Raw genomic sequence first — 24036 nt, forward strand, 5'->3', positions numbered from 1 at the left:
GTATGTAGGAAAGTAGCTCATACATTTTTTACAATATCATACTGTACTATATTATTCTGTTTATATTTTATACTGCTTTAGTATAGGTCATCTCGATAATATTGTCAGTGTTGTGCTTTAACTTTTTCTTTAATTGCTCTTATATGTTTCATTGGAGCTGTATTTTGTATGTGTTCCAAATAAACATTATTGATTGATAGTAACTATTTAAGTATTATTACTTTATTTTTAATTTACTTTGATTTCATCCCCCTCTATTTTCTACTCTGTTTATCTATGTGCTAGTGTTTTGTCTTTGTGCTGCTGTAACAACAGCATCTCATAATTTATTGTAAAGACATACAATGCACAGCACATTTTTGGTCAGACATTATTAGAGAAAAATCGTTAAAACACTGTCATATCAGTCCATGTGAGGTTGAGTTCCGGAAATCAGAGCTTCGTACAGGTCTTTGAAAGCAGCACCGTGCAGTGAAATACTGGGGGCGTTGTGACGTCTTGGAGGACATGAGCAGATGGAAACCCCTGGGCGTGGGTGGGTAGACAACACATGATTGGTTCAAAAGCAGCTGACTGGCTCAAGGTTGTTTTGTACTTTAGCTTTTTCAAAAGTTGTACATTACAGCTACTTTGATTACAAGCGTCTAATTCTAATTTAAAATATATATATTTTAGGTATTTATTCTTAGAGCAAGTCAACGTTGTTTTAATAATAGTTATTTCTTATGATAGTATTTTAAAGAAATTACCAGAAAAACAAAAAAAGCATTGAAATAAGGCTGCATACACATCATATCAGGTCTCTGTAACACGCTTTTTCTTTCCTAATAGTATATAGTCATATATATATATATTAATTATGTCTATAATATAATATTGTTTATATATACAGTCTATGATAGTTATATATCTATTTGGAACAAATACATAGGGCTACTGTGTTCAAGCTGGTCTCTCTTTGATGTGCAAATCTTGATGTTTTTTCGAATAAAAACATCAAGATTTTCAATGTCGTACTTTCCTGTTTCTTTACAGTGTCAATGTTATTAATATGACTGATAATAAATACCCTGGGGTCTGCATAGAATCGGATCTACATAGGTTGTGATGGGACACATCTGACCACCGGGTGGGGTTGTTTACCCACCTCACAGACAGGAGTGAAGATCCACATCTCCGCACATCTCGGCAGTTTTACGGGGAAACAATGACTTAGTGGACACATTAATAACCTGACGACAAACTGACAGAGACTTGAGGCAGTGTAACTGTAATATAATTCCTATTGGTGTACTTAATCATCATTACTTCAGCGCTAATGGCTGCACAGCTGCAGAGGCTTATGTAAAAGGCTTAAACCTTATAGGACAACAATTGTCACCTGGAGAACTACTGGGGTGGCACTAATCCTCCGGAGGTGTCCGATAATAATGCGTCAGCAAGGCAGACCAATGGACCAACATGGACACACAGCAGGTAACTCTCATACAAATTCACTTTATTTTAACGATATGTCACGATGTTACAGTTTTGTAGCGTTACAAGTTTTGAGGTATTAACAGTTTGGTTAAAGTTGACCGAAACTTCGCAAAAAACAACAAGTCGTTCAAAAGTTTAGTTTGTTAGGAATAGATTATAATGACAGGTCATTATAAAGACACTGAAATGACACTTTGACAGGTCAAAGTGTCATTTCAGTGTCTTTTAGACGCTGTCCATGGTGCTGATCGATAAACAAGTTAAGTTAAATGAGAGACTCTGTTTAAAACGCTTTTATTTTATTTGTATTAAATGTTATTCTATTCAAGGTCCCAGGTTAAAGGTCATTACTTAACCAAAATTAGGTTCTTCTGAGCCCACATTACTCTTCACAGTATATTGTCCTCACAACAGATATCCATTCAATTAAACATGACTCGATGGGAATCACCATGCACCGCTGACTTCTCTGCAGACACAGGCACCGTGAGCTCTATGGAGAGAGATTCAGAGGCTGCAAAGGAAACAAGTGGAATATAACAACTTCTTTATCCTACAAAGTAAAGTCAACAGTTCAATCATGGATCAAGGAACTAATTCGCCATTTGTTTTCTTCAGCTGTGTGAAACTCAGCTTTCAGTTTTTTCATGTTGCATTTTCTCTTTTGGACCTTGGATTATTTTTATTAGGCCTTGTGTTTGGTCAGAAAGTGTTTTTAATAAAGATCAGAGATGTTGCCTCGAGCCTTGTAAGTTGCCTGCTCTAATTTGGACCACCTCAAGTATTTTGTCTTCCACTTTGGACCAGCAAGTGCAACAAAACTCCAGTTCCACACCACACTTGTCCTCCTTATCCATACCCTCATCCCAGGCTGCACCTCTTCCATCCTGACAGCAGGCTCCAGATATCCTCCTGTCTGGATGACTAAGGGAAGGATTGCCAGACACATAGCATGGCTCGCTCCCCTCACCCCTCTGGCTGGAGTGAGATGACAAATGGAGGAGGGCACCCCCATTACAACCATGGTGGCCAGACCGGGGGTTCCCACAGCACACCGCGCTACATGCAGAAGAAACACCACCGCCACAGACGCAGGTCCTCCTCCCCGATGGGCCGGGTCATTCTCATCAACTCACCTGTTGATGGTGAGTTCACAGTGTGCATGTTAACCCTCAGGGCTATGTGCCAGATATCTCTTTTAGTTTCGGCAACAAAACGAATTGTTACCATGGTGACACAAAATAAATGCCACTGGCTTGAGAGGCACACAATTGTCATTCAGTCAGTCATTCAAGTTTAGAAATGTGTTCCGCCACATGTGTCAGAGAAAGCAAGTGTATCAACAATAATGCAATATATTTTAGAAAGTAGAGCTAGAATGTTTACTTGATTCATTGTTTGGTTGAACCATATTCGATTACTTAAATATGTAAAAATATACAGACTTTAGTTTTGAATATGAAAACTTGAAATTAAATGACGAGATGACATTTCTTTATTATTTTCTGAAATGTTAATAGGATAAGTTAAGATTTACTTTGATTGATCCAAATTGGTGAAATTATTTAACAAATATGTTATTGACAAAACAATTAATTACTTAATTGGTAAAAAATTAACCGATAATGAAAATAATTGTCAGTTGCAGCCCTAGTAGACATACATGAATATACCTCAGTGAATCATGGTTAAAAAAAGTCACACTATTTGGAGGAACAATCAATTATTATTTCTTTTTTGAGGATTTGGCTTTAAGGTGGTCAAATATTTATTCACCAAATATTGATGTCATCGAAAATACTTTTGAAATATTAAACCTGACTTTCTTTTTCTTTGGTGTTGCAGGAGGCGAGGACAGTGAAGACATTCACACAGTGACAGTAGATAAGAGTCCAGATGGGCGGTTGGGGTTCAGTGTCCGTGGGGGGTCTGAACATGGTCTCGGCATATTTGTCAGCAAGGTGGAGGACGACAGCACTGCAGGTTAGTATAAAGTGTGTGTGTGTGTGTGTGTGTGTGTGTGTGTGTGTGTGTGTGTGTGTGTGTGTGTGTGTGTGTGTGTGTGTTTGTGTGTGTGTGTGTGTGTGTGTGTGTCTGTGTCTGTGTCTGTGTCTGTGTCTGAGTCACGCTGACTGCAAGCTTATTTTTTAGTGTGCTTCCCTCTATGCATGTGGTCTTCTGTTTCCTTGTGACATTTACTGTGGTGCATCGTGCTGAGGGCCACCTGTGTCTGCAGAGCAGGCTGGGCTGATGGTGGGCGATAAGCTGGTGGAGGTGAACGGGGTCAGCCTGGAGAGCATCACCATGAGCAGCGCTGTGAAGGTCCTAACGGGCAACAACAGGCTGCGGATGGTGGTGAGACGAGTGGGCAAGATCCCCGGCATCCGCTACTCCAAGGAGAAGACCACATGGTGAGTCCGTTCGGTGCAGGTTGTGGCAATGTGAAGGAGGCTGCCATGAATGATATCTCACATTTAATCTACAATGACATATTTACATCACATTTCAAACTTCAATAAACAGTAGGTAAATATTATGACTTTGCTTTGCTCTGTTATGTAAAGTAAAGATTACCTTGTTGTAACCACCACTGAGCTTAGCATGGCCCGTGTTTTGTGAAGTCTTGTCACTTGACTTTTGGGATATACTGTATCTTGGTTTCATGTGGCAGCGCTGGATGGATTACCCCTGTGACCTTTATGGCTATTTGATTAACCGATACTGACGGGCCTGAGTGCAGGAGAGAAAGAAAAAATTGTGTATTTGAATTTTTTCATGCATGAATATTTGTCATCACTTACATGTGTGTGTTCAGGGTGGATCTGATTCACCGGCGGATGGTGGTGGAGGAGAGCGGTCGCACACCGTCAGAGACGAGTTCAGACAGCGCTCTCCGCAGGATCGTGCATCTCTTCACCACATCAGATGACTACTGTCTGGGCTTCAACATCAGAGGAGGCAAAGAGTTTGGACTGGGAATTTATGTTTCTAAGTATGAACCATGTGTGGTTTAAAACACATTCTTGTTTTGCACCTGAAGAGTCTATCGGCATCAGACAAACACAATTATTGAGGGTGGTGCCGTGCGTGTGTGAGGAGGAGGAGCTGTAACCCCTCTTAAAGTTTTCTAGAGAAAAAAGGAGCACGACTGACATCATATATCTTTCATTAAATCAAAGCAAACATACACCAGTTGGAGCCCATCAAACTGCAATGATAAGCTTGATTAAGACACAAACATACTTACATCACATTTAAAAAAAAAAAATAGTAGAACATTAGATTAAAGAGTTATACAAGCAGTTAGCTTCGGCGTTTACATTAAGTTCCCACGTCTTACCTACTGTTCAGATTTGACATACATCTGTATCTGTTTGTGTGTGTTGCTCTTCAGGTTGGACCCGGGTGGGCTTGCAGAACAACATGGCATCAAAATGGGCGACCAAATCCTTGCAGCAAACGGGATCGGTTTTGATGACATCACCCATAGCAACGCAGTCGAGGTCCTGAAGAGCCACACCCATGTCATGTTGACCATCAGGGTGAGAGACCGTTTCATAGATACACTTAAGGTCACATTTAAATGCTGCATTTATCAATGGTTTATGTAAGCAACTCTGCAGCAACCTCTACTGTATGGCACGTTTTAGCCTCTTTAAGCTTATTGTATTAGTTTACCCTGCACTTCACTTTCTCAAAAAGAGCTCTATCAAAACCACTGTACACTTCCTCATCAGCACTAACAGCAACAACAAGTTAGTGATTGACTGGTGGACAAAATGGGGCATTTAGCAGCTGAGAAGTGAAATAGGAGTTGGAGGAGAACAAAACAGAGCTAAAAGTAGAGTTAATACTGGGTTTACATTCATCAAATGAATTCTGATGTTGTTCCATGTCAGCTGGTTGTGTAGATAGACAACAAATATGTTCATTTCAACTTGAGAACCTGATAATATATCAATTTGTGTTCACAGCCTGTTCCTTTTAAACGTCTAAAAGATCCGTAGGTTGTTTAAGTCTAATTTCAGAAATGCTTTGGCCACTGCTGTAGTGTTGTATGACAATATTAATCATCTGCTCAGGTTTAAACATCACAATTGATTAGGTGCTGTGACAATAATAAATGTTACAGAATGTTAAACAACACCAGCTCTTCTCAGAGGACACAGATTGATTCTGCACAGCAGAGCGAACAGCTGGCTCACAGCCCTTTAGTTCTTTATTTGTCTGTGTACGCATGCATGTGTGCAAGTGTGCGTTACTTAACCTGTGACATTCTTAGATAAAGGAGTTGTGTGTCTGTGTGTATTGAATGGGCACATGTGTGTGGTGCAGTGTGTTTGAGCGCTCTCTTAGCTCACTGACACTGCTACGTGCTCATTTTACTCCTCTGATCTCAGGTTCCGCGTGTGAAAAACAGACAGGGAGGATGTTAATTATTCAAAGGCAGTCAGGGATCAGGTTATAATCAACAGAACTGAATATTATGTCTTCCTTGTGTCCCCTATTAAACCCAATTGTGTATCACACATACGGCCACGGTTCATTGTAGTTAACAATCTCTGTCACACTGAGGCATCTATGTTTTTTGTGGAACATTTTAGAAGTGACCTTCATCTGAGTTATTTATTTGACTTTAAACCATGTTGGTGAGACAATCCCTTAAAAAAGACTCAAGGCTATCGGGTACCAATTCATATAGAAAATGGCTCTTTCCTTGAAACCATTGTTAACGATGGCACTCCGCCATCGTAATTATTTTCCCTTTAGTGCATTAGCCCTTTTCAACTAAAATGTCATTATAACATTTTAGGGAGAGGTATAAGGATACACACATGGATACACACAGGAAACATTTTGACAAACTAACCAGGCTAATAACATTGATGTTACAAATATGATATACAGCATATGAAGTAATACATATTAAACCAGATAATAGAGGCTATGTTATATATGTGCCAACCAAAGATATTTAAGTAAGTGCAACTTCTAGGTCTTACTCTGGCTAAGTTTGCTTCTTTCTTTTCTACGGCTTTTATGACTTCATTGCCCACTATGTTTTCACTGAGTATTCATTTGATCATGTTTTTGCACTTCAGGAAGCCGGGAGATATCCTGCTTACAAGGAGATGGTGGCAGAATACGGCTGGCTCGACCAACGTATGTTGACTACTACATCAGAGATAATGTTTAAGATGAGTTTTTAACAGAGATGATGACTTGAGTAGTAGCATGAAAAGAGTAACTTGCATTGAAATACATTGTCTAGAAAAAAAATGTGCAGGATTTTACTTGGAAATCTTATAAACGAGAGTGGAACAGGGGACACATGTAGCCTGCTTACACTAAATCCCTGTCATTCAATTTCTTCACAGGACTCAAATGCCTTGTTCTTTAGTTTTATAACAGTAATTATGAACGTAGGCAGGGATTAATTCAGCAAACTTAAATGTCTGAAACAGAGCAGGGCCTGACATCTGGGTCACTCAAAGCCAGACAGACTTTATCCCAAACAAAGCAGACGGTGTAGAATAAGGAAATGAAGCTTCCTGTGCAAATCTTATTTACCTTTTAACCTCACAGCTGTATGTCTGTGTTCTGTGCTCATGTAATCATTGGACAGTTTCATTAGTTATTGCACTTGCAAAATAATAAAAAAACACCAATCCACATACTTCATTCTAATTATGGGTTGTTTTCTACAGAGGCCAATGGGGGCCGTGCTCCATCCTCCCAAGGATCAGACTCAAACTCTTCTGCCTCCTCGTGGTCCTCCAGCACCCCTCTCAGCTCCCTCAGTGGTCTCTCCCAGGTCCTTTTCCCTCAGGTTTTTGGCCCAGACATGGTAGACATCGCCATCTCCACAGAGGACCGCTCCCGACGTCCAAGCAGCGCAGAGAGAACTGCTGACACCGCCATGCAGACCGACCCCCATCCTCCAAACTACCAGGACCACCCCTTAACTAATGGGTCCTTCCCTGAAATGCCAGTCACCACAGAAACCAGCAGGACTGTAGGGGCCACGGTGCTTCTGAAGGACACAGTGATTCGAGGGATAGGTGAAGGGCCGAAGGAGATGGGAGGAGCTGGAGAAGGAGGGCGGAGACGTACAAGGACGCTGTCATCTGGGAAACAGGAAGAAGTGAAAGAATCACCTAAGACGGCGGCGCTGATGGCCCTGAGCAGACCGCGTAAACCAATCAGACGTTCCCAGAGCCACACCACTGCATCAGGTGAGACCTTCAGGCTCACTGGGATCCTAAGGATTGTTTTGTCCCTTTATAGACTTAAATGTTATATTAAAGAAAGGGTTAGGTTATTTTAAAAGCTTTTTTTGTTGGAAGAATTCGTACAAATGTTCTTCCAGGCTGGAAATGAGTTTGTTCAATCACTTCATAAATCTAGCTGACTCTTGATGGGTTCTCCAAAGCTGCCTACTACAGCTTTAATTAAAAAGATTGACAGTTTAAGACTGATAAGTTGGCTGGGTCGATATCCCAGGTGATATTAGTATTGTTGTTATGTTGGTACGTTTAGTATCAGGGTGTACTCTACTGTATTTTGGTTGTTGATTGCGGTGGCAGTTTCATCCATCTCAGTTGAGACATAATCCTCGCCAGAGTCCCTTCACGGTGAGAATTGCAGCTACAATCCAGATGAGTTTTTTCAGTTGATTTTTGTGACAGTACCTGCATTCGCTTTGTAATGGGGTCCACTCTCAAATCCTCTAGCAATCCTCCGGCAGGTCATCTGTCACTTTAATGACCCAACTTCTTCGTATCACTCCAGGAAGTAAACAACAACAACAACCAGACTCCACATGGGTGATTTAAGCTCCACGTACAATTTGTCCGAGAGCCAAAAGTTCAACGCAGGCTCATGATTAATCACCAGCCTTTGCTCTCACTTGTTGTGCCTCTGTGAGGAATGAATACGAACAAGCATATGGAGGAATATCTCATCTGAGCCTTGGCTTGGCTGTTGAGTTATTAGTCGTTCCTTTTCAATTTATCCAGCTCATTCATACCTCCAGGACTCAGAGGGTGCACGGGGTGAAGCTCAAGGCTGATTAGACATTTGTTATGTAAGCTGGAGCACTTCGCTGTAGTGCCTTCAATAGATATGGCTGTGTTCAAGGTGGTGTAGCTGCAATTCATCAGTATTACTGTGTTACTTTCCACGATGGCAGATTTACTGCAGTGAACAGAGGAGCTGACAGGAAGAGAAATGAACAGTCTGTACTCATAACGGAGAGTGTGTATCACCAACTGTTACTTGCTATCAGCTTAGCATGGAGCAATACAAAGCCTAATGAATTATGTTTTCAACACACAGAGGTTAAATGTGGTATATTTCTATTATTCAATACCACTTAAGGAACACTTTCTGTGATTTAATCAAGATGTTTAGTTAAATTACTTGTTGTCGATATCTTAATTTAGCAGGTGTTCAAGTTAGTTATGTTTCACAGCATTTGGTTCAGAGGGACTTGACTGCTATTTTGTCTTTTTTTTTTCCGTCCATAGAGGAAAAACAAAAGAAAAAGAAACAGCAGAAGGAAAAGAGCACGAGAGAGGGTAAAACCAGCCTGCAGCGATCCAAAACCTTTGTCAACCTCTTCTTTAAGAAAGACCGTAAAGGGAAGAGCCGCTCCAAGTCACCATCCCATCAAGCAGACAAAGGTGAGTGCACGGTCACAGGACATCTCTTTTCCTCCCAGGCTCAAATTATGCATCCCAAACAGTAAACTATAGCCTAAGGTTTTGCCGGAATTGCCATTTTGTTCCACTTCAGTTATTATATTTAAATCGCTGAACAAGTCAGAGATATGTGCAGCAAACTACAGTGTCCTGTTTCATATTACATTTATGGAGTTTTGGGGATTCCAGTCCATTACATAGTTGTTCTTATCTGTGAGTTCATAAGTTCAGATCAGTTATGGCCACCCGAGGTAACACTGGGTAGCAATTAACACACTCACGTAGAACACTGTATATCGTACTTGTAAGGTGAAATCTTGATTTTGTGAAAACATCTCATGCCGCCTGCACATGTTTTTATATGCATGTGGTTTATTTCAGTCTTTATTATTTTATTTTATCAGATAAGGAGCGGGGTCGTTCCTTCCAGCTCTTGACCTCTCCGAGGGAATCCCGTGCTGGGGTTAAAGACAACAGCCCCCTGCCCCGACCAGAGACCCTGAAGCATGTGGAGGACATGGCCAAGAGACTGCTCAGTCAGGATGAGGTGGCTGCTGTGATGAGACACTGCAGGCGGGTGAGTTCCTGATCTGGAATGACCCTCTCCAACACCACACTCACGCTCCTGTGTGTGTTTTTGAATGGAAACCTGCTGGCTACCTTGAGGCTTAATTGTGTATTATTGTTCCCAGTGTCACTGAGTGTCCTTTAGCGGTAGCTGTGTCTGGCAGCAGCTTTGACCAAAGATGGATTTGGCCTGTCATTTATGATTAGGATCAAATGTCAGGAGTCAGTTGAACCCCTTGTCCCTTTTGTCCCATCTCACACTCATCGGACAATTTTAGAGATTAGCTAGTTTGTCTGCCCTTTACCACCACTGCAGACGATATCAAGTTTAGGTAGTTAAAGTCTAAAAACACCTCAAGTTAAACGGCTGCTTCAGCAATTTAGTATTGCACCATATGTGAAGAATACTAACGGTTTATGCAGCAGAGCCTGAGATCCCCTGACCCTTGGTCCCCAAGTATAGTTGTTAACTTGTTACATTTCCCATAATGCACCATGATAACCGTCCTCTCATTAGACTTTGTGCAGCACATCAGTTTAATAACCTGTATTGGAAATATAATATATGGGATCATACCTCCAAAATAATGACCATTTTCACAAGTAGTTTATCTTGTGACAGGATAACTTAAAGGTGGGGTAGGTCATTTTGGAGAAACCAGCTCGAGTGCGCTAGAACTTGAAAATACACAGCCGGAAAGAATCTGCCACTTCCTTACAGAGCCCCTCCTCCAACACACACGAACGCGCACATGACCAATGAGGGCACGAGATAAGTTTGTGCACAGATGGAAGGCTGACAGGCAGGTAGGCCATCCAGTTATTTTAGCCGGGCCGCCTAAAATGATTGGTCGTGCTTTTTACAGTACTATGGCGTCCACAGATGACATTTTTATATGGATTTTTTGTCAAAGCACTTGAGATATTCATTGCTATCGGGATGTTAAGAGCATTCCATGGAATATAACAAAAAGTGTATCTCGAGCCGGTTTCTCAAACTTACCTACCCCACCTTTAACTTGATGTGTAAAATTGGTAGGTGCCCCTTTAATAATCATAAGATAGCCTGATAGAAAATTGTCTTTATTCACAACCACAATAGTTTCTTTCTCTTATTCTTATTTTCTCTTCTAATTTGTGTACCAATCTAACCTTTCCCCTCAGTTTTTATCCGAGAATGTGACTGAGGATTTGGTGCGTCCTCTTTTGGCAATATTGGACAGGCCAGAGAAACTGCTGCTTCTCAGAGAAATAAGGTGAGATTCCTAAAGTAAATGCACAGTATGTGTTGAAGTGAGTAGATCTACATGATGCTGTCCACCTCCTCTGCAGGATGCTGATTCCTACATCAGAGCTGGGTCGGTTTGACAGCATGGTCATGCCCTTTGAGCTGGAGGCGTACGATATTCTTAAGAGTCGCTCTGGTAAGTAGAGGAATGCACTGAACATCACTTTTCTGATTATTCTTATTGATACAACTCAACATAAAAAGTTAGAAACAGCTCGAAAAGATTACACATAACAAAGTGATTTATGGAGCGTTATAGTTTGAATTTTTTTCCTTTTCTTAGTTCGTTCTCCAGCTCTGCGCTCCCCTCGCAGTGGAACCCCTCGCCGCCACCTCATCACGCCTGTCCCAGGTACATAATATGCTACATTTCTTTCCTCCTCTTACCCTTTCTCTTACAAAATCTCTCTTCTGACTCCCTCTCTGTCCGGTTGTGTCCTTTCTCTAATCCCAAAGTAACACAAGATACACGAGGGGCTTAAGCCTCTCACCTCCCACTCTTACTCTTCCTCCCACACCTCCTTTCTCTCCTGCCTCATCTCCTATCTGCAGTGTCAAACTGAAACACCTGCAGGCACAGACCATATCCCATCCCTGGCATTCCACACACACCTCCCGGCCTCACATAAAACACACTTACACACAAACGCACACTAAATATCTCAGGTTTCCTGTGCCTGTGCTGAAGCAGAGGCTTGTGTTACATCTCTGTGGCCAACAGAAAGGGGATGAGACGAGCCACCCTGACACTCTAACAATACAGAGATGCTTTTATCCTTCATCTCATTCAGGATTCATTGAGACACAATCAATACAGTCTTATCTTAGACTGACTGCAGCCTTCTCACTTTCTCAAATCACAGGATAGGGGTCACAGGGTCAACACTATCATTTCAGTTTGGTGCTCTGCCTCACCAAAAACTGTTTTGCTAAGACATTGTGAATTTGACATGCTTATATTCTTTTTTTCTTCAACATTTTATTCCTATTTTACTGTAAAATTCTATAGTGTTGTTGTTTGATGTTGTGTTATGCTGCTGTTATCTCTTAGAAAGGCTTATTATGATGCATTATGTATTCCAATAGTTCTATGTCAAAACACATCAAATCCAATCCATATTTTGCCATTCAGACAGGCGTGTTAGTGTTAACTCATCACCCTCTGTTTAACACTTGATGGAAACACTTTAGGATCTTGCATGAAGAAGCTTGTGTTAACCTTTTTGTGGTATCAGTGTTACAAGTGTGTAGGTTATAGGTTACAATGTTGTTTACTTTTTATATTAAAATGGCCAGTTAAGGAAGTACAATTGTATTCTACAATGAGCGATTACTATTGCAATACAATGGCAATCCTAGAATGAGATCCCTAGATTTTGAAAAGTGTTAAGAAGTATGGTCATATCTTTGGTTATAGTGCATCAATTTTGATCATTTCAAACTGCCTATTGTGAGTGAAATGCTCAATCAGTGGACTCATCTTTTACCTAGTGCTGACTGGCTGTTTCGACACATCCCTGTGTTTATGTTCAGAAGTTTTTCAGATGTTCTTTGATATAACGTCTACCACTGCATGGTTAAAGTTCAACTTACTGTTTTTATGTCGTCCAGACTACAGGGGTGGGTTCCACCTCCAGCCGATCCAGGACACCCAGCCGGAGCGTCAGTTGATTGAGGATTTCGAGAGGTTGCGTTTTTCTGGCCAGCAGTCAGGCCATCTGCCTCCATCCCGTGCCTTCACCCCTCTGCTGGATGTACCTGTGGACAGCTACACCTCCTCCACCGGACGCACCCGCTCCCTGAGTCCCTCGCTCACCCACAGCTTACTCCTCGCAGAATCCCCTCACAGCACCCAGCGTGGGCGCCAACCCCATCGCTCTCCCAACAGAAGAGAAAACGGGGCCTCGCGGTATGATGACGTCTCCTTGTTGTCAGCGTCTGACCGAGGAGACCTTGATCGAGGGAGGTCACCTGTGAGGAACGGCCATGTGAGGGCAAGGAGGGAGGTGAGTCCTGACAGCATGGAGGGCAGACAGCGCAGGCCGGAGGGCTTCACAGAGGTCAGCGTTCGCGTTCCTTCACAGCGGAAAGGGAGAACCCCTCTGTCTGATGTGTTCGAGCCCCAGAGAGACAAGAGTCCATCTACAGGCAGAGAGAGCAGTCAGCAGCCCAATGGACATTCACAAAACGGTCACGGTGTGAAAAGAAGAGCACCTGAAGAGTATGCAATCAACACTTTGACCATCACCAAGGTTAAGCAGTCACTGGGTGAGTTATACAGAAATACATGTATTTCACACTTATTTGAGTTGATTTGATTGTTTTAAGTGTAAGTCTTATTCTATGAACTAGTTTTTCAATATATAGAATACAAACTGCCAAATGACATTTTGATGTTTTCATCCTCACATATCTATTACATCACCAGTAGAGGTCAGGGTATCACTTACTTGTGTACACTATTAGACTACCAATTGCACTTTTATGCAATCCCTCAGTCTTTTAATATATTATTTTGCTGCGTGTTTACAGGTATTAGTATCTCTGGAGGGATGGAGTCAAGAGTGCAGCCCATGATAAAGATTGAGAAAATATTCCCAGGAGGAGCTGCGTCTACAAATGAGTCTCTTAAGGTGAGCAGTAATGGCAGAAACAGGAAGACAGGAAACAACACCTCTACATGTCACATAAATGGGTGTCAATTGAATGGTGTTCACAAAATCAGAATATGTTTATGACTTAAGCCCAGAGAAAAAGGACATCTTTACACCATAAGTATTGAAAATGTACTCTGTTCATACTACTCTCGTTTTGTAGTAGATGTCCGTCGTGGTTGTGGTGCTGTGTAAGTACCGGCCACACCTCTGTCCTGTGGTTATGAGTTATTGTTGTTGTTCCTATACGTAAGCATGTCTCTGAGGGAGAGGTTTAGGGTGTGCAATGAGGAGTGGAGAAGAAGATAAAGGAGAGCCGTCTCAAGTATCCCACCCCCTCCATTATTAATGAGGTACACAGGTGCTGGTCTGCTAATGTATTGGTAATATATTGCCTGCACAGTAACTTAACAGTCGTCCGTGATCTTGGCCAGTTAAACACACCTGATACACGCACTCATTCACTACAGCTAACCACAGGCTAATTCTTGACTAGAGCCAAACAACACTTGCATTAAGATGCTATCACTACTCAGGTCTAATGCCTGATTTGATTGAGAAACATAAGGGGGATCCAGTATCTGTCCATCCTTTCATATTCAAATAACTTCCTTTGTACTGTCCCTGACTGCACTCACCTAATACACAGACACATGTGTACACTGTGCACGTAATCTCTGACAAGACGAACAGAAAGTAAAGTAGATATCATGACTAATTATAGTTGAGTTATTAAAGGGAATAAGTGAAGGATAAGCGTGACCTGCTGGTGATACTAGAGAAAGTGGATGATAAGTGGATTCATCTTCTGGGAACCACAAATAGCTTTACTAAATCGTGTGTTATTTCTCAATAGCTGTGGGTATATTTCAGTGAGGATCAAAGTTGGTAATGACCCACATATTGCTGCTATCATAACCAGAGACGTTGTTGCTACTGTTTTCTGTTGTCTCCAGCTCACACCTCACAATGAGGCATGTCAGCTCACCAATCAGCTCACTGGCTCAGTTCAAAATCCCCCTTCTCTCCAGAGAGACGAGAGGCGTAACATGCATCCTTTCTCCTTAGACCTGCATGATAACATACAATCAGTGAAGAATGAGTGAGTGTGTAAGAGTGTGGTTATGTGCACACATCATTTCCTGTTTGTTTGACAGTGCCAGCTGCTTTTGTCAGCTGGAAATCTGGACATGAGTTTCTCACATGCCTTTATTGAACTGTGTACTGTAAGAGTGTGCGGTTAACACACAACATGTGTCAGGCTGAATGGTAAACAAAAACAGTATTTTACTAGCATTTAGCAAGTGTTTAGGGACAAATATCTTCAAACCTGAGCAAGGTCTGGCTTGATACCATTTGAGCTAAGTGAGAGAATATGGATTTTACTTATAATTTCAGAATCTACAATGAGATGCCCCACAACTGTTAGTGTAGGGAAAAGTTTACTCATCTATAGAGATTTGACTTATAATAAATAATACAAAAAGCCAGAACTTCACCCCTCCTAAACTGAATAATGTAGTATATAATGACCTGGTAAACCACATTATGAACAATTCACTGATCCCTCCAAGTAACTGTAGTGGTTTTTACAGGCCGTGTTATTTTTGGACCATGACGTCCATTGGCTAAGAGGAAACCTCATAAATGGGCTCCATAAATGGCCGTAAAGAGGATAGGGCAGATTAGGTTGCGATTTATTTAATTCACATAAATTACTTTTCAAAAATGGGAAAAAACACTTTTAATCTCCTCTTTGGTTAAATGAATCTTTTGATGCTGTCCTCACGGAAGGCTCTGAGGTTTTGACACACACGGCTGTCTGATGAGTTGTGAAGAAACCTGTCTGAACAAACACATGTCCAGCCTCCTCCTAAACAAATGTGTTTGACCCATAATAGATCTAACGGGCAGGTGCAGAATGAAAGAAAAACAAGCCTCTTTGTGTCTAATCACTGGAAAGGAAAAGGGAAAGGGAAGAAAGACGTGATCGTTGAAAATACAACAATGGCCATTGGCCTTGCGTGTTTCTGTGTTATGTGTTTCTACCCTTCACTGAGGTTGAGCACACGAGGCAGGTGCATCCTCGTCAAACCCAGATGACATCGGGGGAAGTTCCTCGCCTCAGGCCTCCAAAGTTATATCACTCTCTTCTCGCATCCTGCAGGAAGCATTGAGAGAACTGTCACAAATGTGTGTGTGTTTGTGTGTGTGGTTGTGTAAGTGCATGTTCATTTTTTTCAACAACCTTGTGCTGAAGGGGAAACTTTATATGTGCAGTAGTGACGGCCTTCAGTGTGAATATATTAAACTAACAGGAGGGCCCAATTCTCTCAAAAATAAATCAGGTTCCCGCTAAGGGACACAATCACTTCAGATTTATGGAAACTGTCCATGAGGGAAAAGAGAAACAAGGGGAAAGGATCAAATACAAAGATATACTTTATGTCATCATACAATTTAAATAATAATAATTCTTACCCTTTGTTGACAGTATTGAATGTTAAACATTTGACCTTGTGTTTGCATTTGCAGGCAGGATATGAGCTGTTGTCCGTGGACGGCGAGAGTCTTCAGGGGGTGACTCATCAGCACGCGGTGGACGTTATTCGCAGAGCGTTCAGTAACAAGGCCAAAGACCCGATGGTTTTTATGGTCAAGGTCCTAAAGGTCCCCAGCAGCCCCAGGAGACCTGCGGACTAACCTCTGTGTGCTTTGCAGTCAAACTGATGTTCAGTCATGAGGACACAAAACCTGCAAGTCCTGCGCTAGTGAATGAATCCAGGATTCACTCCAGAAGAAGAAATATGGGACAGCTAGATCTCCGGTCAGTGTGGAGGGGAACGGATACACAGAAGCATGTGTCCTATGAAAGGCAGAGTTATGACAATAAATATGTCAAATAAAAGGTGGACATTAGAGAGAAGGTTTTTACGACTGCTACAGTAGTTTATTTATCAGGACACCGATAAGATCCAGTTTGCTACAATGTAATTAAGTGCACTGCAAATGAAATGTACGTTTTTTAACGTTCTTAGTGTTTTTAGCAAACATTTGACTTAATACATACATTGCACATCAACTAGACACACACTAAGTAATACCGTTTTGTGATAATTGAATTCATGAACTGGGTTGAAATTGCGGCATTGTTTAACTCCTGGCAACCCTGCCGTGACCTCTAAGTCTGATAGTGGTCTGTGTTTTTCAGCTGGAGCATCTCCTTCCACAGGCCTGCCAGAGACAGATTACCCCAGCCTGCGTTATGAGATTTATAGATTTATACACAGATTAAAACCCTGTATTATTTCAAAACTGATAGTTTGGGTTTAGTGGATGTCAGGGGGGATTATTACGAATTGCTGCTCAGTATTTTTGTGCCGTTTTTCTGGCAAAAGTGCTTGTGCTCTGGAGCAATCCGCCACTTTAGAGGCTTAATTACACCCCGCTGTGGACTGAGCTTATGCAGACATGTGGAGGAGTTGGAAAAACATGTCAATGAGAAATGCAGGACATGAAGGCCAGTGGTATGGTTTAAATTAAAGTCGGGTAGAGGTGATATGGGCAGCAAGGTAACTGGAATACAGTGTGCGTAGTGCCTTACTTATGTAGATGGCTAATGGGGAGAAATACATACAAATGTGCTAAAAAAGCGAAAGTTAAAATTCAGACATGCAATTCAAAGATGAAATTGAACATACACTGAACAAAAATATAAACGCAACACTTTTGTTTTTGCTCCCATTTTTCATGAGATGAACTCAAAGATCTAAAACATTTTCTACATACACAAAATAACCATTTCTCTCAAATATTGTTCATAAATCTGAAAAAATCTGTGATAGTGAGCACTTCTCCTTTGCCGAGATAATCCATCCCACCTCACAGGTGAGGCATATCAAGATGCTGATTAGACAGCATGATTATTTCACAGGTGTGCCTTAGGCTGGCCACAATAAAAGGCCACCCTTAAACATGCATTTTTGCTTTATTGGGGGGGTCTGGGGGGGTCCGAAAACCAGTCAGTATCTGGTGTGAGGGTTAGGATTAGGGTTAGGGTTAGGGTTAGGGTTAGGGTAATGTTGTGAATCGAGTGGCCCATGGTGGTGGTGGGTTTATGGTACGGGCAGGCGCATGTTATGGACGACGAACACAGGCCACTCGATTCACAACATTACCCTAATCCTAACCCTAACCCTAATCCTAACCCTAACCCTCACACCAGATACTGACTGGTTTTCGGACCCCCCCAGAACCCCCCAATAAAGCAAAAATGCATGTTTAAGGGTGGCCTTTTATTGTAGCCACCCTAAGGCACACCTGTGAAATAATCATACTGTCTAATCAGCATCTTGATATGCCACACCTGTGAGGTGGGATGGATTTTCTCGGCAAAGGAGAAGTGCTCACTATCACAGATTTGTTCAGATTTATGAACAATATTTGAGAGAATTGGTTATTTTGTGTATGTAGAAAATGTTTTAGATCTTTGAGTTCATCTCATGAAAAATGGGAGCAAAAACAAAAGTGTTGCATTTATATTTTTGTTCAGTGTATCTATTGAGTTACCATAAACAATAAAAGCTCATTCAAAATACTGCTTTAATTTCATGTTTCAGGTAAAAAAAGTTCAACAGTAACTTTTACGTGTGACAACTTGTTCTTTAATTAAAAAACACAGTCATTTGTACAAGAAATGTACACATAAAAATATACATGGACAACTAGATACTTTGTGAATTACTGAAGACACAATGTAAGTAAACATTAAAAAAAAATGCACACAAAAGGATGAGAAAAATGCCACAAAAAAAGAAAATGTGTTACGTTGCTTTGGTCTAGTCACAGTGGCTACATTTGAAATAGATATTTTGTCTAAATAAAAGACAATGTCACTCTGTTATACTATTTAGTGTTTTACATATTTACAAGGGGAAAATGGTTATGCAACGAAGAGAAACTGAGATGTGAGGAAAGAATTTAAGTCTACGGTGCACACAGTACTTGTCAGGTTGGTTGTTAATCTGTATCTTTACTGCCTTTATGATGAGTGTGTAACAGTCTAGGTCTGGTTGACAAATTGAATATGGGTTGGACAAACCCAACTTGTTCCATTCTTGGTCACTTCCCATGGCTTTATGTTGATGTATACAGAACTAATAATCTAAACATTCTCTCAATCCACAGTGAATGTGGTGAGGTCATGCAAAATATAGTCTGACAATCATACTGATACACTTTCTGAAAGGGGTATGATATCATTTCCAGGTATATGAAAATTAACAATGTCCTGGTTTGCATCTGCTGCGGCCCTAACCTAATGAACAATCACCATCTCATGCGTTTTTAAACTACTGACGTGCACGAAACCCAACGCTGCTTGATACTGAGGATCAAACGAAAGATCAATCAAAAAGGAGGGACAACAAGTCAAAACTGAACCTTAACAAAGCTCCCAACTGTTTGTATCAGATGCAAAATTTGGTCTTTAGAGTGTATGCTAATGTCACACAGATTATATAATGTAAACATATTCTCATGCATTACAGTATTAGGTGCACTCCTTCTATGTTGCCACCTCCACTTATAACTGATCCATCATTTGAATTATTTGTATGTGATAGATATTTATATATATATATATATAGAAGTCTTTATGTTTTGTTTATTAAACCCACACTTAAATCAGTACTACAACAAAATATCTTCAGGTGCTATATATAAAAAAATATACAACATCTCCTCCATTATATAGATTTCCATTTAATGATTATTCCTTGATATAGACTATTTGTAAAATAAAAGTTCTCAGCCCTCTTCTTTTTTTCAGTAGAGACCCGCCATGAGCAGTGTTCCCCACAGCCCTGCATATACTGTGAGAAAAGAGCTTCAAATGTGAACATACTCCCCACCGGTTTATATTTAGGGCTTTTAAAGCCGACCTGCCTTGAGGACAGTCAGCTCTGGAGCTACTGCGTCTGCAAACTCACATCTCACCGCTACCTGAACCGGCTTCCTCTGAAATCTGATACAACAAACAACGACATGCAGGCATGCCAGTCTTGCTACCTATATAGCAGTCAGTGACGTTATAGTCTAAGGGAGACTAGGAAGACTTTTAAAGTGTTATTTGGCTTTGGGCTGCCAAAAGCTAAATAAAGAGCACTAATGGGAATGAGGGAGAATAAACGGAAACTCTGAATAAGCATGCCTTAAATCTCTCAATGACGTCACGACCAAAGAAGAATTTGCTCCAATTTTAGTTTCCTGATACCAACTGCCAGCTGTTACAAAAATAGAGTAATAAGCAGAGATAGAGATGGAGAGAGAGAGTGCACATAGAGACAAAGGCAGAAATAGAAAGAAGGAGGAGAATCAGTAGAATGCTACACCTCCTAATGCTACACCATTGTAAAATGTAAATGTTTATGTCAGAGCTTGCACTCTTGCAACAGCATCACTGTTGGTGGTCTAGAAACATAAGCAGCGTCCTTTGAGCGTTTGTTTCCTGTGTCCTTGGTGCTTTGGTAAATTAGGATGTCCTTATATGAATGTCCCAACTTGTTTGTTGAAGTCTGATGTCTTGCTCAACAAAAACCACAGTTCAGGACAAAAAATAAAAATAACACCATGTTTCCCTTGGAGAGCAGATTCTTTGATGATGACCATTTATACTGCATTACTCTGGATTGATAACAGTCACATACATTCTTTTAAAAAAATACCAACCTGCTGAGGAATTAGAGCTCAAGAACAAAAATAGGATTCTTCTTGTATTAATTGAACAGATGAATTGCACGGCTGAGCCTCGTGGAGGACCAGTTCAGCTGTTGTTATTGTTGTTATGTGGAAGGGTAATCAATGTAATCATCTTTAATATCTTGCAGCGGCGGTGTTGATAGGAGTGTCATGATGCATCATAACATGCATGCTGGTGGCCGGGTGTTTAGCTGTATGTGCTACAGAGAAAGGCGCGACTGCACTTTGACTGCTGTGCCTGTATGACATTTTTTGCTTCAAGTGCCCGACGATTTTTAATACCCTGATTTGCATGTGGTCCGAGGAAGAAACGCTGTCTTCACTGCTTTTGCTCCCACAGAGGGGAAATAAGTCTTTGTGCTGGCTTCGTAGTGGAATAAACCTGTTAAAAGCGCCGGAGGGGACACTTTATAAGGATTTATTGGAGTACTTCTCTGTTGGTAGAAAGTAAGAATGCACCTTTGGGAAATGTCCCTTTTGACAGGGACGAGTGGTCGGTGGTCCACGTGAAGCCATTTTGAAGATAGTGCAGTATTTGGCCTGGAGTTCAATGTTTGTTTGACCTCCTCTGTTTTTTTTGTGAGTTGTGTTTCCATGGTCCTGTGCACATAATAGTATAAGTGTATTTTTAGATCTCAGTGGCGGTGATTTCCTCAAAGTGGATGTCGTTGCTGCCACTGTGCACCTCATAGTCCTCCATGTCCCTGTTCTCCAGCTCCAGACTCAGCTCCCTCATCACTCGCTCCAGATCCCGGTTCCTACGGTACATCTGGATGTAGTTCTGCTGCAGCTGTTTCTGGTAACGGATTACCTGGGCGGAGGGAAGGACAGTAAGTAAGTAAAACAGTACGCTGGATCAGAATAAGCTATTTTGGCATGTGACTGAATGAAAATGACAGAAAGTAAATCCCCAAGAAATTAGGAAAAAAATCTCCTTTTTACTTTTTCCTTCTCCTCCTGCCACACCCTCCTCTCATCCTCAAACCGTGACAGCTGCTCCTCGTTAGTCCTCCTCTCGTACATGAGTTCAGCCTTTAGCCTCTCCACCTGGGAAAAATGAAATAAAAGAAGGTAAGAAACTGCACTAATAAGATGGTGGAGGACGTCACAATAACCATTCATTTGAGTATTAGTATCTTGTACCTGTTGTCTGAATCCCAGCACTGCTTCTGCGTTCTGCCTCTGTGCCTTCGCCTCATCGCTCTCCCCTCCCCAGACTACATGAGTGTCCTCTGCATCCCGGTACAAAGACGGACTGGGACCCCCCCTCCCTGTCACTCCTCTTCCCTGCTGGAGGGAGAGGCTCATGCAATGCCCCTTCATGCTTAGATTTGCAGGAAGAGAGTGTCCGCTGTGAAGGGAAAGAGTGTCCCGGAGGCGAGCTGACTCCTCTTCCAATCGGCCTGCTTTCTCCCGCAGCAGCTCAGCTTCGCTCTTGCGCCTCTGGAGTTCATTCTCACAGACTTCTAGCTCCAGAGATCTCGTCCTCAGGGCCATCCCAGCCTCGCGGGACCGAGCCTGGCTGGCCTGCAGTTCAGAACGGGCTTCTCTCAGCTGAGCCTTCAGCATCACGATGTCTCCGGCCTTCTGGCTGAGCTCAGACTGGATCTCCTTCAGCTGCTGCTTCAGGAGGGAGATCTCTCCGGACTTCTGACACACCTGAAGGGTCAAGTGAAGGCAAGTTAGAGACGGAGCTGAGATCGCTGAAAATACATAATAAATTGCTTAAAAGCCGTGTATCAACAATGACTCTTTAACCTTACTTTTAGGGCTGTTTTATGCTTTCATTAGTATGTCAAGAGACCCCCTGCCAGATTTGAACAAAGGCAGTTCACAGGGCACCTTGAATGGCTTTAATCACCCTGACCAGACCCCTCGACTCACCTCCCACTTTGTCTCTTCCAGACGTGGCCCCAGCTGGGTCTGCTCCCTCTGGATGGAGGCACACCTCCGTTCCAGCGTCTCTCTGTCCTGCAGCAGAGAGGAGAAGTCCTCCTGCAGCTTCTTTTTCTCTTGCTGTAGTTGAAATACCTGACGGCACACAAAGATACATATTTTAAAACTGAATAACAAGTCAATCTACAAAAAGACATGCCCCCTCAAAGAAAGAATCTACAGACTCACATCTGAAGCAAGATACTTGCAATGTAACACATTTGAACATCTCTGTCTGGGTAAATGTTTTAAAAGGTTTTTAGAAACTTAGCGCACCTGTAACTGTAGCACCTGCTGTGCCCTCTGGGCCTTCTGCGAGGCTTGCTTCATCTTCGTGGCGCAGCTCTGTCTCAGCTCCTCCATCTCTCTTTCACAGCGACGCTGCTTCTCCTCATACACCTTTCAGGTCAAAAGACACGGGTAAGAGTTCAGAGGTCAATATTGAACTTTTACTAACATCATGTTTTTTTTTTATTGTGTGTTAAAGAAAGGTTTGGTCGGTGGTGAGTGTCTTACCTGGCAAATGGCAGCTTCATTCTCATCCAGGTTTTCCCGGAGCTGCTGCAGCTCCAGGTCTCGTTCCCTCAGCTTGTCCTCCAGCTCCCTCACCACCCCCTCATAGCCCTCCACAGGGGGCGGCGAGTGGCCGCAGGACCCGCTGTCCGACAGGGGCTGCCCGCGCCCACTTAGAGACCCCGAGCCTGTGCTCTTGCTGGATGAGGAGCGTCCACTGTCTGAGTTAGTGTGGCCGTGGCTCCCATTTCCACCTGAGGTGGTTCGGCCGAGGCCCGTCACAGGCTCCAGCTGGCCCCCCGAGCCAGACCCCGAGCTGGAGCCCTCGCTGGGGGCCAGACTGTAGCCTGTGCTGCTGTGAGTCGGGAGGCTGGAGAGGGAGTTCCTTCCTGAATCTGACATGGAACAGGACTGGCTGCTCCGAGCATTTCGACCCCCGCTGTAGGAGTTGCGTTTCCCTTCAGTGCTGGAAGTGCTGCTCACTACGAGGCCGTTTGTGCCGCCGGCGCCGTTGGACCCCCCGAGGGGAAGTAGGAGGTTGATGCTGGCCTGGCTCTCCGACAGACTGCTGGGCGCTGGCCGTGGTGACAGGTAGTGCACAGAGTGACGGTTCTTGGGAATGACAGGTTTGAACGCTGTAGGACGGATCAGCACTTTCTCCATGTTCTGAAAGTACATTATTATGACATACAAAATTAGTGATTGATAAAACTAAGCTGTGCTAATTAGCAACGGCTGAATAAAACTCATTACAGAGGGGGACAGTGATATGTTGGTAGGTCACCCCTCTAGGCTCTGATTAGTTTAATTTGGTTAAATTGATATTCATGGGCTTCATTAAGCAATTTTCTTAATGATTTTCCTAAAATCTTAGAGGGACAGGCAAGAGGAGTAGAGGACAGAGAAAATAAGATTAAAGGGCAGATAAACAAAGAGGAGGGTGAAGAGTGGAGGTTGAGGCTGGTGAGAGCTCTGCACATGTTCAGTAAGCATTTGACTTCTTAATGATCTTCCTCAGGGTTCACTAAATATGTCAGTGAATGTTAGCGATCTCTGACATTGATCATGATGTGTCTGCAAGGTGAGTAGCTGTCAAATGATCCATCTGAGCCTTACAGGCCAGTGATTAAGCTTCCCT

At 42.3% G+C, this 24036-nt stretch overlaps 2 protein-coding genes across 3 annotated transcripts in view; one reads left to right on the top strand and one right to left on the bottom strand.

The window, feature by feature from the left end:
- Positions 1-1730: 1730 nt before the first annotated feature.
- pdzd7a (PDZ domain containing 7a) lies at positions 1731-17396 on the top strand. Its single transcript, XM_079691141.1, has 15 exons — positions 1731-2624; positions 3325-3462; positions 3716-3890; positions 4295-4471; positions 4874-5021; positions 6582-6642; positions 7188-7715; positions 9009-9164; positions 9587-9759; positions 10914-11005; positions 11082-11173; positions 11321-11389; positions 12649-13305; positions 13570-13670; positions 16227-17396. The coding sequence occupies exons 1-15, from the start codon at positions 2432-2434 to the stop codon at positions 16392-16394; spliced, it is 2928 nt and encodes a 975-aa protein (XP_079547267.1). The 5' UTR covers positions 1731-2431; the 3' UTR covers positions 16395-17396.
- A 936-nt stretch (positions 17397-18332) lies between these two features.
- The window catches only part of LOC307044920 (leucine zipper putative tumor suppressor 2 homolog), a 35491-nt gene continuing 29787 nt past the window's right edge, over positions 18333-24036 (bottom strand). For both annotated transcript variants that reach the window (XM_079690365.1, XM_079690364.1), the window contains 6 exons: positions 22902-23564; positions 22662-22784; positions 22335-22481; positions 21594-22109; positions 21393-21497; positions 18333-21261 (listed from right to left, as the gene is read on the bottom strand). In XM_079690365.1, the coding sequence (XP_079546491.1) occupies positions 21079-21261; positions 21393-21497; positions 21594-22109; positions 22335-22481; positions 22662-22784; positions 22902-23564 (1737 nt within the window). In that variant the 3' untranslated portion in view covers positions 18333-21078. The remainder of the gene's footprint in view (positions 21262-21392; positions 21498-21593; positions 22110-22334; positions 22482-22661; positions 22785-22901; positions 23565-24036) is intronic.

The sequence above is a fragment of the Notothenia rossii genome (assembly GCF_949606895.1).
Source record: "Notothenia rossii genome assembly, chromosome: 6".
Lineage (NCBI taxonomy): Eukaryota > Metazoa > Chordata > Actinopteri > Perciformes > Nototheniidae > Notothenia > Notothenia rossii.